The following is an 18,979-nucleotide window of genomic DNA, read 5'->3' on the forward strand; positions in this document are numbered from 1 at the left end:
ATAAGTGGAAATTATTATTAAAAATAATACTGTCATATTAAATTCACAGCAATGAGATAAAGATTCAAAAATTATCTGCAAAGGATCACATAACTCCAAAATACATGGATAAAAATTTGATAGAAAATGGAAGAAAAAAATAGATAATCTAATTTTTTTCTTTTTTTCTTTTTTCTTTTTTTTTTTTTTTTGAGAGGAAGTCTCACCCTGTCGCCCAGGCTGGAGTGCAGTGGCATGATCTCGGCCCGCTGCAACCTCTGCCTCCCAGGCTCAAGTAATTCTCGTGCCTCCACCTCCCAAGTAGCTGGCATTACAGACATGCACCACCATGCCCAGCTAATTTTTGTATTTTTAGTAGAGAGGGGGTTTTGCCATGTTGGCCAGGCTGGTCATGAACTTCTGGCCTCAAGTGATATGCCCTCCCAAAGTGCTGGGATTACAGACATGAGCCACTGTGCCCGGCCCTAACTTTATTTTTTAAAACATATTTCTCTCTTATTAAGCAGATTTAAAAAAAAAAAAAGGCGGGCCTAGCATGGTGGCTCACGCCTGTAATCCCAGAACTTTGGGAGGCTGAGGCGGGCAGGTCTCGAGGTCAGGAGATCGAGACCATTCTGGCTAATATGGTGAAACCCCGTATCTACTAAAGATACAGGAAAAAAAAAAAAAAAAGACAATTAGCCGGGCCTGGTGGCGGGCGCCTGTAGTACCAGCTACTCGGGAGGCTGAGGCAAGAGAATGGCATGAACCCGGGAAGCGGAGCTTGCAGTGAGCCGAGATCACGCCTCTGCACTCCAGCCTGGGCGACAGAGCTAGACTCTGTCAAAAAAAAAAAAAAAAAAAAAAAAAAAAGACACATATAATAAAACCAACACAATAAAAATTAGAAATTATCTGGTGAATAAGTGTAGAATGCGACATCAAACAATTTGATGTATATATTTTTCTCCAGCACAATTACAATATTTATTTTTAAAGGCTGTGTGTTAATAGTTTTAAAAGGAGACTTTAAAATAGAAACAAAAATATAAAAAGTACACACACATTAAAAGAGGATTTAAGTCAATGGTTAGATGTACCAAATTCTCAACTAAGAAATATAAACTCAATTTAAATTTGTTAGAAATTTTACTTGGTTCATCATAGTATATGTTAAGTTAATTCTAAAATGTTTATGAAACAACTACAACAAAAGACCATAAATACACTAAGTACTTTTGAGGGAGTAGAAATAAAATGGTTGGCTTGCTTTAAAATATTTTGGTTTATTGTGGAAATAGAGGTCGGATTTCTTAGACAACAATTGAAAACTCATATATATAATCTAGGGTTTAACTTTTTTTTCTTTTTTCTTTTCCTTTTTCTTTCTTTCTTTCTTTTTTTTTTTCTTTGAGACAAGGTCTCACTCTTTCACCCAGGCTGGAATGTGGTGGTCCAATTTCAGTTCACCACAACAATCTCCACCAGCCAAGCCCAAGAAATCCTCTCACCTCAGCCTCCTGTGTAGCTGAGACTACAGACATCTGACTAATTTTTGTATTTTTTGTAGAGATGAGATCTCACCATGTTGCCCTGGCTGGTCTTGAACTCCTGGACTCAAGTGATCCTCCCACGTCGGCCTCCCAAATTGCTAGGATTATAGGCATAAGCCACTGTGCCAGGCCTAGGGTTTAACCTTCTTATCAACACAGGAAACATAGAAGCTATAAAAGAAAAAATGCATATTTAGGTATATAAAATTCAAAACTTTTATAAGACAAAAGATATGACAATGAAAGCCAGGATATACACATAACAAAAACAATATTTGAAACTTAGGGATCAAATAAAAGGTTAATATGGTTATTGTATAAAAAGTGTGTGCAATTAAATCCAACCCAGAATATAAGTGGGTAAATTATATGAAGAAATCACAGATAGCAAAACCAAATGACCAGTTAATATATGATGTCAAGTGGTGGGTCAGTCTTCTTGATGGTTAAGGAAATAAAAATCAAATTGACAATAAAATATCGGTATGCTTCCAGCCTACTACCAAAAAAGAAATAGTTCAATAACATTTACATTTGACAGAGATAGTGAGGGGCTGAGGAGTATTTGAAATAGCTAAAAAAAGAGAGTTATAAAAAAATAAATTTTTACACAAGGATTTTAAAAACTACGTCGTAAATGTGTCACACAAATGATTTTGCATCAAATAACAGCATTTGCATCCATAACAACTCCATGTGACAAGGAAAAATAAAATCAGAGGAAATGGAAAAAACAAAAAACTTTAACCTTCACCATTCTATTACAAAACCAATGAGATAAAACTAGATATAAAGACTTAACAGCGAATCAGATCTAATTATAATATATTGTATTACACTTATTGAAAATAGAGATTAGGCATTCTTTTCAAATGTACATGAAACATTTAAACAGTGATTATATCTTTTCCTTTAAAAATCAATGTATTTCGAAAAGGAAAAATAGTACATAAAGCATTCTCTAATCTTACTGGAATAAAACTGGACATTGTATTAGTCCATTCTTGTGCTGCTATAAAGACCTCCCTGAGATTGGGTAATTTATTAAGAAAAGAGGTTTAATTGGTTCCCAGCTCTACAAGTTGTACAGGAGCATGATGCTGGCATCTGCTCAGATTCTGAGGAGGCCTCAGGAAACTTATAGTCATGGCAGAAGGCACAGGGGAAGCGGGCTTGTCTTACATGGCTGAAGCAGGAGCAAGAGTGAGAGGGAGCTTGGTGCCACGTACTTCTAAAGGACCAGCTCTCACAAGAACTCACTCGCTATCACCAGAACAGCACTAAGGGGGAAATCCAACCCCATGATTCAATCACCTTCCATCAGGCTCCACCTCTAATACTGGGGATTTATGATTTGACATGAGATTTTGGTGAGGACACAGATACAAACCATATCAGACATGGATAACAAATCAGAAATAAAAAAGCCCACCACATATGAAAATTTTTTGAAAATTCTTTTTCAAATATCTTAGATCAAAAGCAAATAAAAAATGAAATTTAATCTGGGATACAATTAAAGTAATTATCACAAGGACAATTGATATTTACAAAAGGTTATATTAAATTAAAAATAAAAATTAACATATAACTCAAAAGCTTAGGAAAAAGTACAAAATGAAGGTGGAAGAAAAAATAGAAATTAATAGATCAGCATCAAAATAGTGTTACATTTAGTACCTTAATGTTAAAGCCAGTTATTTAAGTAAAACACTAGAATAATTAAACAGCCATGATAATCAGAAATAAGAAAACATATAACACAAATACACAATTATAATGAGAAAATAACCACCTATATTTTAGACATTTAAAGAAGCTGAGCAACAACTTTGCTGAAAACTATAAAAATAAATTGATATCCTGAATGAAACAGACAATTTTGTATGAGCATATATTCCTCTAAGAACTTCTAGTAAAATAAAAATAATAACTAGTTAAGCCATTCATTAAAAAAAGAGAATTTTTTTAATTCCACAAAACCCTCAAGGTGCCGATAGTATTCACATTTTAAGATAGTATTGACACTTTAAGCAACGTAAGTTTCTACAGCTATTCAAACTATTTCAGAAAAGAAAAAGAAATAATTTTTTTTTCTGAAGCTTGCATAGCATAGATGCCCAAAGTCTTCAAGTTATAAAAAATTGGAAAACAATAAACCAATTAATTAATATGTCAGAAAAATGCCAAGCATTAACAAACGTAAACCAGAAACACATTAAAACAATAATGACAAGGAGCAATTTTTTCTCCTCACCAATGCAAAATAGATTAATATTTGGCTAAGAAAATATACAAAATTTACATATCTGTCTATCTAATTTTAATAAAAATTTAACAGCCATTCATAACAAAATAAAATTAATCAAATATGAATAAATAGTTCTGTAATGAAATTAAATTATTAGAAAATATGATAATGTGTATGAACAGACAGGTAAATGGGGAAAAATGGTACATCCAGAAATGCACCTAAATAGCTGTAGGAATTTAGTATATGGTAAAGGTCAGGAGGTAGATTGTTATAAATCGAGAATAGTTTTCCAATGGAGAAAAACTTGAAAGGTAGAAAATAGAGTCATAAAAGTGACAGAAGAAATCATGAGGATTGCTTTGTAATCACACAGTGGATGAGACCTTCTGAACTATAACCAAATGTTGCGAAGCTAAAAATGACACGTTTGCCTACATGCAAATCGAACTGTTTCTGACCTTACAAAAATCAAAATATTCTACATGAGAACGCAAGTCATCAAAAGCAAGGACAATTTGTAAAATGGTAAAATTATTTGTAACACATAACTGAGACAATTATATAATTATAAAAACCTCCTTCAAATTATTAAGAAATAGAAACAGCAACCCAACCGTAAAAAACAGGCAAAAGGGTAAATAAATAGTTTACGGAAGTGCAGACACAATTGGCTTTTAAACAAAGAAAACATATTCACCTCCTAATAACAAATAAATAAATGGAAAAATTCTGGTATGATGCTCCACTTATGAGATAGGCAGAAACACCAATGCTGGGTATTGCTACATTGACAGTATGTAGTAGAAGATGCATTCTCATATACTGGTGATGGAATTGCAAAATGCTGCAAATACATCAAAGACAAAATGTCTTTATTCCTTTTGTTTCCACCTTTATTTTAGGTTCAGGGGGTATATGTGCACTTTTGTTACATGGGTAAATTGCATGTTGCTGAGGCTTAGTATATGAATGATCCTGTCACCAAGTTAGTGAGCATAAGAGCCCATAAGTAATATCCCAACTTATGCCCCTCACCCACCCTTTCCCCTTAAATAGTCTGCAGTGCCAATTGTTCCCATCTTTGTGCACATGTATATTCAATGTTTAGCTCCCAATTATAGGTGAGAACATGTGGTATGGTATTTGGTTTCTGTTCCTGCATTAATTTACTTAGGATAATGGCCTCCAACTGCATCCATGTTGCTGCAAAGAACATGATTTTATTATATTTTATGGCTGCATAGTAGCCCATGGTGTATACGTACCACATTTTCTTTATCCAGCCCACCATTGATGAGCATCTTGGTTGAATGCATGTCTTTGCTACTTTGAATAGCATTGTGATGAACATACACATGCATGTGGCTTTTTGATGGAACAATGTATTTTCCTTTGGTATATACCCAGTAGTGAGATTGCAGGTCAAGTGGTAGCTGTTTTAAGTTCTTCAAGAAATCTTCACACTGCTTTCCACAGTAGCTAGACTAATATACATTCCCACCAGCAGTATTTCCTTTCTTTGCAGCATTGCCAGCATCTGTTGTTTTTGACTTCTTGATAATTGCTACTGTGATTGGTGTGGGATGGTTTCCCATTGTGATTTTGATTTGCATTTCTCTAATGATTAGTGAGGATGAGCATTTTTTCATATATTTATTGGCCACATGTACATTCTTTTCAGAAGTTTCTGTTCATGTCCTTTACTCATTTTTCAATGGGGTTATTTGTGTTATTTTGCTTGCTGGTTTAAATTCTTTATAGATTCTTGATATTAGGCCTTTGTTGAATGCATACTTTGTGAATACGTTTTCCCATTTTGAAGGTTGTCTGCCTGTTTGGTTAATAGTTTATTTTCTTGTGTAGAAACTCCTTTGTTTAATTAGGTCCACTTTCAATTTCTGTTTTTGTTGCAATTGTTTATGGGAACTTAGTCATAAATTCTTTGCCAAGGCCAATTTTTGGAATAGTGTTTCCTAGGTTTTCTTCTACAGTTTTTTTTGTTTTCAATCTTCATTTAAGTCTTTAATACATTTTGACTTATTTTTTGTATATGATGAAAGGTAGGAGTACAGTTTCAATCTTCTGCATATGGCTAACCAGTTACTGTAGCCCCATTTATTGAATAGGTAGTCCTTTCCCCATTGTTATTTTCAACCTAGAAGTAATGAATAAATTCCTGGAAACAAACAGCCTCCTAAGATTGAACCAGAAAGAAATTACAGACCAATAACATGCTCCAAAATGGAATCAATAATGAAAAGCCAGCCATGCCAAAAAACAAAAACAAGAACATCCATGGACCAGAAAGATTCACAGCCAAATTCTACCAAATGTATAAAGAAAACCTAGTACAAATCCTACTGAAATTATTCCAAAACACCAAGGAGTAGGGGCTCCTCCATAAATAATTCTATGAAGCCAGCATTATGCTAATACCAAAGGCTGACAAAGACACAATGGAAAAAAGAAAATTTCAGGCCAATATCCCTGCCAGAGATAAACCCAAAAATTCTCAATAAAATTGAGCATCCAGAAGCACATTAAGATTTAATTCACCATGAATCAATAGGCTTAATTCCTGAGATGCAAGGCTGGTTCAATATATGAAAATCAATAAATGTTATTCACCACATAAATTGGATTAGCAACAAAAATCTCATGATCATCTCAATAAACACATAAAAGGCTTTCAGTAAAATTTAGTATCCCATCATATTAATAACCCTTAACAAATCAGACATTAAGGGAACGTCAAAATAATAACAGCCATCTATAACAAACCCACATTCAACACCATACTAAATGGAGAAAAGCTGGAAACATTCCCTTTGAGATATGGAACAGAACAAACATGCCCAGTTTCATCACTCCTACTCAACGTATTATTGGAAGTCCTTGCCAGAGCAATCAGGCAAGAGAAAAAAAATAAAATAAATTCAAATAGGAAGAGAGGAAGTTGAATTATCTCTCTTTGCAGACAATATACTTCTATACCCAGAAAACATCATAGACCCCACCACAAGGCTTTTAGAATGTATAAACAACTTCAGTAAAGTTTTAAGATACAAAATCAATGTACACAAATTAGCAGCATGTATATATGCCAATAACATCCAAAGTTAGAGCCAAATCAAGAATGCAATATCATTTATAATAGACACAAAGAAAATGAAATACCTAGGAATACAGCTTCCCAAAGAGATGGGAGCTGCAAAACACTGCTGAAAGAAATCAGAGAGAACACAGACAAATGGAGAAACATTTCATGCTCATGAATAGGAAGAACTAATATTATTAAAATGGCCATACTGTCCAAAGCAATTTATAGACTCATGTTATTCCTACCAAATTATCATTGTCATTTTTGAGAGAACTAGAAAAAACTATTCTAAAATTCATTTGAAACCAAAAAGGAGCCCACATCACCAAAGCAATGGAAAAGACACATAGACCGATGGAACAAGGTAGAGAACCCAGAAAAAAGTCACACACCTACAATTACTTGGTTTTCAAAAACAAAATCTTTCAAAACAACAAATACACCCTTTAACTCAGGCAAAACCCATTGGGGAGTGTATAGTTAAATTATATTTACAGTTTTGAAATGATATGTGAGCATATCAATAGAAGTAAAGACAGAGTAGAAGGGATTTAGGGATAAGCTGCATATAACTACAGAAAAGACAGGGAAATAATGAGGAAATCAGAAAAAATAAGCTCCAAAACGTTGCCAAAGGAAAATGGAAGGATAATAACTATTGTATATAGTATGTTTCTGTTTATGTACAAATATATGTATCTAGGTACCTATCATCTGTCCATCTATTATCTATCCATGAATGCCAATAAAATATCTCTGAAAAAATATAAAAGAATAGATCTTTATTTACCTTTTGAATTTTAATGTGTCACCTCATTAAAATTAGGAAGAAGGTCAATAAAATTCAGTCAAAACTTTTTCTATAATTTTTTTTCTAGATTGAGCAAATAAATGCAATACGAATGATTTCTCTTTCAATGACATTAAAGATAATTGCTTGATGATAGTTATGCATCCAATTCTGCCAAGAATATGTTCCTCATATTTCACATGCTTTATTCCTAGAATTTCGTATGGGAATAGGAAAACAGCAAGTGCAGATGTTGAATCGGAGATAGGGAGACCCAGAGTCACTTTGAGACATGTGAAGCCATGGGTGAGCCTGCAGGCCTCTAGATCTTAGGGTTGACTTATCAAGCAGAGGAAGTGTGATTGTGTGATTTCGTCCTAGTCACATGTCCTCTCCAACAACTTCAGTTTCTCCATCCGATAATGAAGATTATACCCCGCCCTCCACCCACACACATAGTCAAATCAATGTCGAGCTTGTACGGAATCTGAGCAGTATCCCAGTGAGTTATAGCAGTCAGAGGCCCTGAGGAGAGAAGAGCAGGAAAGAGCTGAACGTGAAAGCTCAGGAATCCATTAGGCAGGGCAAATTTAAGCATAATAAATCAGAGAGTTGGGCTGGTTGTGGTGGCTCATGCCTGTAATCCCAGCACTTTGGGAGGCCGAGGCAGGCGGATCACGAGGTCAGGAGATTGAGACCATCCTGGCCAACATGGTGAAACATCCATGTACCAGAAAGATTCACAGCCAAATTCTACCAAATGTATAAAGAAATTTTTTTTTTTCTTTACTGAAGAAAACTTTTCTTTACCGTCTCTACTGAAATACCAAAAATTAGCCGGGCGTGGTGGTGGCGCCGGTAGTCCCAGCTACTCAGGAGGCTGAGGCAGGAGAATGGCGGGAACCCGGGAGGCGGAGCTTGCAGCGAGCCGAGATCGCGCCACTGCACTCCAGTCTGGGCGACAGAGCGAGACTCCGTCTGAAAAAAAAAGAAAAGAAAAGAAAAGAAAAGAAATTAGAGCGTTAGAGAAACAATCTGAAATTCTTGATTAACTGGCAGAGAATAATTAGGTACAAAAGTCAAATTCCTAAGGAATGGTTTTTTAATGACCAACAATTCATTTACCCATCTTATGAGCAAAGAGTTGGGTGCCAAAGAATCTTTGTCTTGGCTATTTCAAAGTTAAAACATTATATATACACATAATTTTTCTATCAAGTAGCTGATAAAATATAACTATATATAATTTTAATTAACTTACAATTATATATAATTTTAATTAACATATAATTATATGTATATTATAATTAACATATAATTATGCATATACTTATATATATATTCATGTATTATGTTTTTAAAGCCTCTTTAATAGCTCAGCATTCCATAGCTTTTCACAGTTGACCCTCAAAAGAGATTCCCCATTTTAACTACAGGTTCTCTAAACTGATATCATTCTTTAGTACTTTAAAGAAAATCACCTGGCGCGGTGGCTCAAGCCTGTAATCCCAGCACTTTGGGAGGCTGAGATGGGTGGATCACGAGGTCAGGAGATTGAGACCATCCTGGCTAACACGGTGGAACCCCGTCTCTATTAAAAAATACAAAAAACTAGCCGGGCGTGGTGGCAGCACCTGTGGTCCCAGCTACTCCGGAGGCTGAGGCAGGAGAATGGCGTAAACCCGGGAGGCGGAGCTTGCAGTGAACTGAGATCCGGCCACTGCACTCCAGCCTGGGCGACAGAGCGAGACTCCGTGTCACAAAAAAAAAAAAAAAGAAAATCACTACGTATTTCTTATATCACATGACTTTTCCTTCAATGCATGTATTTTTTATCACCTTTTATTTTTATTTTTGATATAATATGTTCTTCTACATTAAGCAAATTAGTCATGGGGAGTGTGTTTGAAAGCTATGTTTTCTGCTTTCTATACTACATAAATAAATGTAAAATATAGCAATCTAAAATGTGACATGTTACAAAAGTTATATTTATTAGTCAACTGAGAAATATTTTATAAACATGTGCATGCAGGAGCCCAGTATTGTGTGTACTAAGAAGCAAATGCTAATTACTGAAAGGCAGACAACTGTGAAAATATTTTTCTCTTATGATTGAGTTCTCTTCACATCACTGATTTATTTGTAGCATAAAGATAAAGAATAATTTAAAATCCATATCAAATGAGAATCAACTGGATCTAGTTAAGTTGAAAAACAAAAAGTATTTAATAAATAAATTGTTTCAAGGGCACACAAAAAAAACAGGATAAAATTTTCGTGAGATTGACGTCTTTTATTCATTTAATAAATTGAGTACTAACCTTCTTTGTATATGTACCACATTCTTAGAAAACAATGGTTTCATTTCAAAGTGTGGGCTTTTTTTCATTTAAACTTGAATGTGGAAAACTTTTTCGGGCCTTATTTTCACAAAGATACTTCAGCAGAGTTAAATATATGAAAAATATCCAACGAATTCCTATTTTACTCAGATTTTTTTTAAATGTGTAGCTTCTACATGAGGCCAATATGTCAATATTGTGATATGATTGGAGATCCACAATTTTGAGTCAAACTCCCCAACAGCTTCAATTTCTCTAAGAGTGGAGATGACAATATCATAGGTAGATTGATGATTGATTGATTGATAGATAGATAGATAAGATATACACATACATTAAAATCAATGTCAAGTACATAAGCAACTATAAAGAGAGGCTATATCAATAACAATCAAAAACTTGACAAATATTTATTAAATACCAGTTATGTGTTGGGCATATTATTATAATAGTCACTATTATTTTGGCATAAATTAACATTTTACACAAAATATATGTCACTTTTTAAAGGTATTATCAGTGAGAATTTCCTTTTGGAAAGTTAAGGAATTTATTTCTATGAGAACTCTTAAGAATATCCATTGTGTTTTAGCAAATAAATTGTTCTTAGGCATCCAAATTCAAAGTAAAATGTGAAAGTTTTGATAATTCATTGAATTATAATCAACAAATTATGTCCAGAAGTCATAAGGGAAGGGAAGAGCAAATTGGAAGCAGTAAGTATGGTAGTTGTTGAAGAAATAAGTAAATGCACGTAGGACTGAAATGTTAAGCATTGATTACTGGAAACAACATGGAAATTAATTAATTCATTTAGAATGTTGTTAAAATAATTCTTATTACAGAGGAACAGTGGGTAACTTTTAGTATTTTTTTATTATATTTTAAGTTGTGGGAAACACGTACAGAACATGCATGTTTGTTACATAGGTATGCACATGCCGTGGTGGTTTGCTGCACCCAGCAACCTGTCATCTACTTTAGGTATTCTCCAAATGCTCTCTCTCCCCTAGCCCCCCACACCCAACAGCCCCCAGTGTGTGATGTTCCCCTCCCTGTGTCCATGTATTCTCATTGTTCAACTCCCACTTATGAGTGAGAACATGCGGTGTTTGATTTTCTGTTTCTGTGTTAGTTTGCTGAGAATGATGGTTTCCAGCTTCATCCATGTCCCTACAAAGGACATGAACTCATCCTTTTCTGTGACTCCACAGTATTCCATGGCGTATATGTTCCCATATGATTAATGGGCATTTGGGTTGGTTCCAAGTCTTTGCTATTGTGAATAGTGCTGCAATAAACATATGTGTGCATGTGTCTTTATAGCAGAATGATTTATAATCCTTTGTGTATATACCCAGTAATGGGATTGCTGGGTCAAATGGTATTTCTTGTTGTAGATCCTTGAGGAATCACCACACTGTCTTCCACAATGATTGAACTAATTTCAACCATTAAGTGTTGCTATTTCTCCACATCCTCTCTAGCATCTGTTGTTTCCTGACATTTTAAATAATCGCCATTCTAACTGGTGTGAGATGGTATCTCATTGTGGTTTTGATTTGCATTTCTCTAATGACCAGTGACTATGAGCTTCTTTTCGTACGCTTGTTGGCCTCATAAATGTCTTCTTTTGAGAAGTGTATGTTCATGTCCTTCTCCCACTTTTTGATGGGGTTGTTTGTTTTTTTCCTTGTAAATTTGTTTAAGTTCCTTGTAGATTCTGGATATTAGTCCTTTGTCAGATGGATAGATTGCAAAATCTTTCTCCATTCCGTAGGTTGCCTATTCACTCTGATGATAGTTTCTTTTGCTGTGCAGAAGCTCTTTAGTTTAGAGTTGCTGGCAAGATGGCCAAACATGAATAGCTCTGGTCTGCAGCTCCCAGTGAGATCAATGCAGAAGACAGGTGATTTCTCTATTTCCAACTGTGGTACCCCGCTCATCTCTTTGGGACTGGTTAGACAGTGGGTGCAGCCCATAGAGGGCAAGCCAAAGCAGGGTGGGGCATCACCTCACCCTCTGGGAAGCACAGGGGTTTGGGGAACTCCCTCCCTTAGCCAAAGGAAGCCATGAGGGACTGTGCCATGAGGAGCAGTGCACTCCAGCCCAGATAGTATGTTCTTCCCACAGTCTTCACAACCCACAGACCAGGAGATTCCCTTGGGTGCCTACACCACCAGGGCCATGGGTTTCAAGCACAAACTGGGTGGTCATTTGGACAGACACCGAGCTAGGTGCAGGAGTTTTTGTTGTTGTTGTTGTTGTTGTTGTTGTTTTCAGTTTTTTTTTTTTTTTTTGCCAAGTGGCACCTGGAATGATAACAAGATAGAACCATTCACTTCCCTGGGGCTGAAGCTTCACCAGGGAGCCAACTGGTCTAGCTCAGCAGATCCTACTTCCACACAGCCCAGCAAGCTAAGAGCCACTGGCTTGAAATTCTCACTGCCAGTACAGCAGTCAGAAGTTGACCTGGAATACTCGAGATTGGTAGGAAGAGGGGTGTCCATCATTACTGAGGCTTGAATAGGCAGTTTTTCTCTCACAGTGTAAGCAAAACCAATAGAAAGTTCAAACTGGGCAGAGCTCACCACAGCTCGGCAAAACCACTGTAACCAGCCTGCCTCTCTAGATTTCTCCTCTCTGAGCAGGGCATCTCTGAAAGAAAGGCAGCAGCCCCAGTCAGGGGCTTATAGATAAAACTCCCATCTCAATGGGACAGAGCACCTGGGGGAAGGGACAACTGTGGGAGCAGCTTCAGCAGACTTAAACATTTCTGCCTGCCAGTTCTGAGGAGCAGCGGATCTCTCAGCATAGTACTCAAGGTCTGCTAAGGGACAGACGGCCTCCTCAAGTAGGTCCCTGTCTCCTGACTGGGAGACACCTCCCAGAAGTGGTTGACAGACACCTCATACAGGAGAGCTCCAGCTGGCATCTGGTAGGTGCCCCTCTGGGACGAAGTTTCCAGAGGAAGGAACAGGCAGCAATCTTTGCTGTTCTGCAACCTCTGCTGGTGATACCCATGCAAACAGGGTCTAGAGTGGACCTCCAGCAAATTCCAGCAGACCTGCAGCAGAGGGTCATGACTGTTAGAAGGATAACTAACAAACAGAAAGGAATAGCACTGATGTCAACAAAAAGGATGTCCACACAGAAATCTCATTTGAACGTGACCAACATCAAAGACCGAAGGTAGATAAATCCACAATGATGAGGAAAAACCAGCACAAAAAGGCCGAAAATTAAAAAAACCAGAACACCTCATCTCCTCCAAAGGATCACAACTCCTCACCAGCAAGGGAACAAAACTGGACAGAGAATGAATTTGATGAATTAACATGAGTAGGTTTCAGAAGGTGGGTAATAAACTCCTCTGAGTTAAACGAGCGTGTTCTAACCCAATGCAAGGAAGCTAGGAACCTTGAAAAAAGGTAAGAATAATTGCTAACTAGAAAAACCCATTTAGAGAAGAACATAAATGACATGATGGAGCTGAAAAACACCACATGAGAACTTTGTGAAGCATGCACAAATATCAATAACCAAATCGATCAAGCCAAAGAAAGGAAATCACAGAGTGAAGATCAACTTAATGAAATAAAGCGTGAAGACAATGATAGAGAAAAAAGAATGAAAAGGAATGAACAAACCTCCAAGAAATATGGACCTACATGAAAAGACCAACCCTAAGTTTGATTGGTGTACCTGAAAGTGATGGGGAGAATGGAACCAAGTAGGAAAACTCTCTTAGGATATTACCTAGGAGAACTTCCTCAACCTAACAAGACAGGCCAACATTCAAATTCAGGAAGTACGGAGAACACCACAAAGATACTCCTTGAGAAGAGCAACCCCAAGACACATAATCATCAGATTCACCAAGGTTGAAATGAAGGAAAAAATGTTAAGGGCAGCCAGAAAGTTCGGGTTATCCGCAAATGGAAGTCCATCAGAATAACACCGGATCTCTCTGCAGAAACCCTACAGCCAGAAGGGACTGGGGGTCAATATTCAGCATTTTTAAAGAACGTGATTTTCAACCCAGAATTTCATATCCAGCCAAACTAAGCTTCATAAGTGAAGGAGAAATAAAATCCTTTATGGACAAGCAAATGCTGAGCAATTTTGTTTCCACCAGGCCTACCTTATAAGAGCTCCTGAAGGAAGCACTAAATATGGAAAGGAAAACCTCATACCAGCTACTGCAAAACCATACCAAATTGTAAAGACCATCGACACTATGAAGAAACTGCATCAACTAATGACTAGAATAACCAGCTAGCATCATAATGACAGGATCAAATTCACACATAACAATATTAACCTTAAATGTAAATGGGCTATATGCCCCAATTAAAAGACGAAGACTAGCAAATTGGACAAAGAGTCAAGACCCATTGGTGTGCTGTATTCAGGAGACCCATCTCACATGCAAAGACAAACGTAGGCTCAAAATAAAGGGATGGAAGAATATTTACCTAGCAAATGAAAAGAAAAAAAAAGTAGGGGCTGCAATCTTAGTCTCTGATAAAACAGACTTTAAACCAACGAAGATCAAAAGAAACAAAGAAGGGCATTACATAATGGTAAAGTGATCAATGCAACAAGAAGAACTAACTATCCTAAATATAAAGGCACCCAATACAGGAGCACCAAGGTTCATAAAACGAGTTCTTAGAGTCCCACAAAGAGATTTAGACTCCCACACAATGATAGTGGGAGATTTTAACACCCCACTGTCAATATTAGACAGATCAACAAAACATAAAATTAACAAGGATATTCAGGAGTTAAACTCAACTTTGGACCAAGTGGACTCAATAGACATCTGCAGAACTCTCCACCCCAAAACAACGGCATATACATTCTTCTCAGCACTATATCGCACTTATTCTGAAATTGACCACATAATTAAAAGTGAAACATGCCTCAGCAAATGCAAAACAATGGAAATCATAACAAACAGTCTCTCAGACCACAGTGCAATCAAATTAGAACTCAGGATAAAGAAACTGAATTCTACATGGAAACTGAACAACCTGCTCCTCAATGACTATGGGATAAATAACAAAATTAAGGCAGAAGTAAAGAAGGTCTTTGAAACCAATGAAAACAAAGACACAATGTACCAAAATCTCTGGGACACAACTAAAGGAGTGTTTAGAGGGAAATTTATAGCACTAAATGCCCACAGGAGAAAGCAGGAAAGATCTAAAATTGACACCTTAACACCACAATTAAAATAACTAGAGGAGCAAGAGCAAACAAATTCAAAATGTAGCAGAAGACAAGAAATAACTAAGATCAGAGCAGAACTGAAGAAGATAGAGACACGAAAAACACTTCAAAAAATCAACGAATCCAGGAGCTGGTTTTTTGAAAAGATTAACAAAATAGATAGGACACTAGCCAGACTAATAAAGAAGAAAAGAGAGAACAATCAAATAGATACAATTAAAAAATGATAAAGGGGATATCACCACTGATCCCACAGAAATACAAACTACCATCAGAGTATACTATAAACACCTCAACGCAAATAAACAAACTAGAAAATCTAGAAGAAATGGATAAATTTCTGGACACATATGCCCTCCCAAAACTAAACCATGAAGAAGTCAAATCCCTGAATATTCCAATAACAAGTTCTGAAATCAAGGCAGCAATTAATAGCCTACTAACCAAAAAAATCCCAGGACCAGACGGATTCAGAGCCAAATTCTACCAGAAGTATAAAGAGGTGCTGGTACCATTCTGTCTGAAACTATTCCAGACAATAGAAAAAGAGAGACTCCTCCCTAATCATTTCACAAAGCTAGCATCATCCGGATACCAAAACCTGGCAGAGACACAAGAAAAACAGAAAATTTCAGGCCAATATCCCTGATGAACATCGATACGAAAATCCTCAATAAAATACTGGCAAACCAAATCCAGCAGTGCATCAAAAAGCTAATCCACCACGTTCAAGTTGGCTTAATCACTGAGATGCAAGGCTAGTTCAACATATGTAAATCAATAAATGTAATTCGTCACATAAACAGAACCAATGACAAAAATATCACATGATTATCTCAATAGAGGCAGAAAAGGCCCTCGATAAAATTTAACACCTCTTCATGCTAAAAACTCAATAAACTAGGTATTGATAGAACATATCTCAAAATAATAAGAGCTATTTATGACAAACTCATAGCCAATATCATACAGAATGGGCAAAAGTTGGAAGCATTCCCTTTGAAAACCAGCACAAGACAAGGATGCCCTCCCTCATCACTCCTATTCAATTTCAGTGTTTTTGAAGGCGTTTCACACAACAGCAGTGTTAATATATGTGTAAAATTAACAATAATAAGTTAGTAAGCTACTAACCACATGCACAGAATTTTGGCATACAAGGTTGGGAATTACCATTGCTACATAAAGCTACATAAAGTATAGCTTAGAGTATAATGTAAATTACAAACAACTTTCTTGTAGTATAAGTTAAGCTTAATGGTAGAACAAATTTTAAATAGTCACTATCTTTAAGAACTTTAATAAAACAATAAATAATACATAAAATACATTAAAATTTACATGTTATATATTTTGAACTAGTTTAGTGAAAATATATAAACAAATTACTGGTATACTGTGATGTGTGCATGTTTGTGTGTGTGTGTAAGCCTTCTTGTATATCCATCATATGTTAACAAATATTTTGTCTAATCTACATATTTTGACAAGATAGCATAACACAATAATATGATATTTTATCTATATAAAGTTTCCGAAATACAGATAAAAACTACTATCTTGATGTAAATTTGAGTAGAAATTCCTTCAGATTGAGCTCTTGGAAAGCTTCCTTCTGTGGTTACAATCAATCAATGAAGAACATTCTCCAGTTGGAGTGCACATAACTGAGATCTCTGCATATGTAATGAAATAACAACCAAATGTACATTTGTGATTCTCTACACAAGTGTATATTCATCACCATAAGTTTTACACTTTAATACTCATTGTGTGATTTTCAAGACTGACTTCTGAGAAGAAGATAAAAAAAGAAATTGCTCTAATAGAACATTTATTCTGGAACAAGTTAAGGGTTATTGGTTTTTTGCTTCTTTTTCATTCATATTCACTCTTTTTCATTCATGAATATTCATTCATATTCATATTCTTTACCAAGTCCCCTCTACTTTTCCCAAGCCTCTTGTTTTTCTGTAAGGTCTTCTTTATGGCAAGTAGTCTAGCCATAGAAGGCTAGTCAAATGTCTAGCGTGGCATTTGCAATGTTACAGGTTTCCTTTCACCTCTGAAGAATCTAATGAAAGGGAAAGGCATTCTTTTTTTTTTTTTTTTTTTTTTTTTAACCAGTCATCTTTTATTTGGAGGTTAATTCCCATTAGGACATGAAAGGATTCAGCAACGATCGAGATTGTGTTCCTCACGGAGGGGCTCAGGCCAAGGTCATGGGGCCAGGGGGTGGTGCATAGTGTGTCCTCTTCAGTGGTATTTGCGGAGCCACTCGTGCTTGAGATGCTTGTAGGAAATGCTGTAGTTGAAGAGCACGTAGCATGCCAGCACCATGGTAATCCCCGAGATGCTCCCCTTCTTCACGTTAATGTACTTGTTGTAGTACCGGTAGTAACCTCTTTGAAATGCTCTGAGAATGCCACTAGGGCTGAAGTCCCGCATCAAGATCCAGTTTGGCAGCTCCCCCAGTTTGACCTCCAGAAGTTTCTTGTCCTTCACTGGTACCACTGACGCCATCTTGGAGTCCTGGTGTCCGCTGTGCCTCGGGAAAGGCATTCTTTAGTACAAACATTTCTAATCTATTTAATTATAATAATAAAGTGAATCTTAGTGGAATAAGTGAGAGACAGGACTAGCTGGATTTCCTAGGCTAAGAATTCCTAAGCCTAGCTGGGGAAGGTGACCGCACCTACCTTTAAACATGGGGCTTGTAACTCAGCTCACACCTGAGGAATCAGGTAGTAAAGACGGCTAACTAAAATACAAATTAGGCTAAAAGCGGGAGGTAAAGAAATAGTCAAATCATCTATCATCTGAGAGCACAGGGGGAGCGACAATGATCTGGATATAAACCCAGGCATTGGAGCAGGAAGTGGCAACCCCCTTTGTCTCCCTTCCCATTGTATGGGAGCTCTGTTTTCACTCTATTAAATCTTGCAACTGCACACTCTTCTGGTCCATGTTTGTTCCGACTCAAGCTGAGCTTTCACTCGCCATCTGCCACTGCTGATGACTGTCATCATAGACCCGCCTCTGACATCCATCCCTCCAGATCCGACAGGGTGTCCGCTGTGCTCCTGATGTAGCCAGGCGCCCACTGCCACTCCAAACCGGGCTAAAGGCTCACCATTGTTCCTGCATAGCTGAGTGCCCAGGTTCGTCTTAATCAAGCTGAACACTGGTTGCTGGGTTCCAAGGTTCTCTTCCATGACCCATGGCTTCTAATAGAGCTATAACACTCACCGCATGTCCCAACATTCCATTCCTTGGAATCTGTGAGGCCAAGAACCCCAGGTCAGAGAACAAAAGACTTGCCACCATCTTGGGAGCAGCCTGCCCCATTTTCCAAAGGTCCCACCCCATCTTGGGAGCTCTAAGAACAAAGACCGTCCAGTAACATAAGCACTTCTAATTCACCCATAACTTTTATTATAAAATACTTAATAACATAATAACTTTGTGTTGTCTTAAAAAGTGCAGTGCTATGCAATTTGGAAATAAACTTTAGTTTCTCAGTTTACTTAACAGTTCACTTTTTTTTTTACTTAAAATATCCTCTAAAATCTCTATGATTCAGAGATGCTGAGTATTATATTTCAGCTGGAAAGAATTTAAAACTATTTATGAAAATCTCTTTAAATAAATTTAGTAAGTTCAATTGCCAAAATGAAAAAGGTTGCAAAATTAACAGCTTACATGCTTATTCTATGAAAA

General features: G+C 36.7%; 1 protein-coding gene and 1 long non-coding RNA gene across 3 annotated transcripts in view; one reads left to right on the forward strand and one right to left on the reverse strand.

Moving 5' to 3' along the window:
* Positions 1-18,979, forward strand: part of LOC105498549 (uncharacterized) — a 65,346-nt gene that overhangs the window by 1,457 nt on the left and 44,910 nt on the right. The gene's annotated exons all lie outside the window — the stretch shown is intronic.
* LOC105498548 (ATP synthase subunit f, mitochondrial-like) lies at positions 1,463-18,462 on the reverse strand. 2 transcript variants are annotated; one of them, XR_011621742.1, is made up of 3 exons: positions 18,393-18,462; positions 8,487-8,654; positions 1,463-1,703 (listed from the first exon to the last, which is right to left on the reverse strand). XR_011621742.1 is itself a non-coding variant. In XM_011770693.3 (2 exons), the coding sequence occupies exons 1-2, from the start codon at positions 18,404-18,406 to the stop codon at positions 17,516-17,518; spliced, it is 300 nt and encodes a 99-aa protein (XP_011768995.2). In that variant the 5' UTR covers positions 18,407-18,421; the 3' UTR covers positions 17,373-17,515. The 2 variants fall into 2 exon arrangements, 1 of the variants encoding a protein (XP_011768995.2); XM_011770693.3 differs by lacking the exons at positions 1,463-1,703; positions 8,487-8,654 and adding an exon at positions 17,373-17,801 and having other exon boundaries at positions 18,393-18,421.

The sequence above is a fragment of the Macaca nemestrina genome, chromosome 4 (genome assembly GCF_043159975.1).
Source record: "Macaca nemestrina isolate mMacNem1 chromosome 4, mMacNem.hap1, whole genome shotgun sequence".
Classification (NCBI taxonomy): Eukaryota; Metazoa; Chordata; class Mammalia; order Primates; family Cercopithecidae; genus Macaca; species Macaca nemestrina.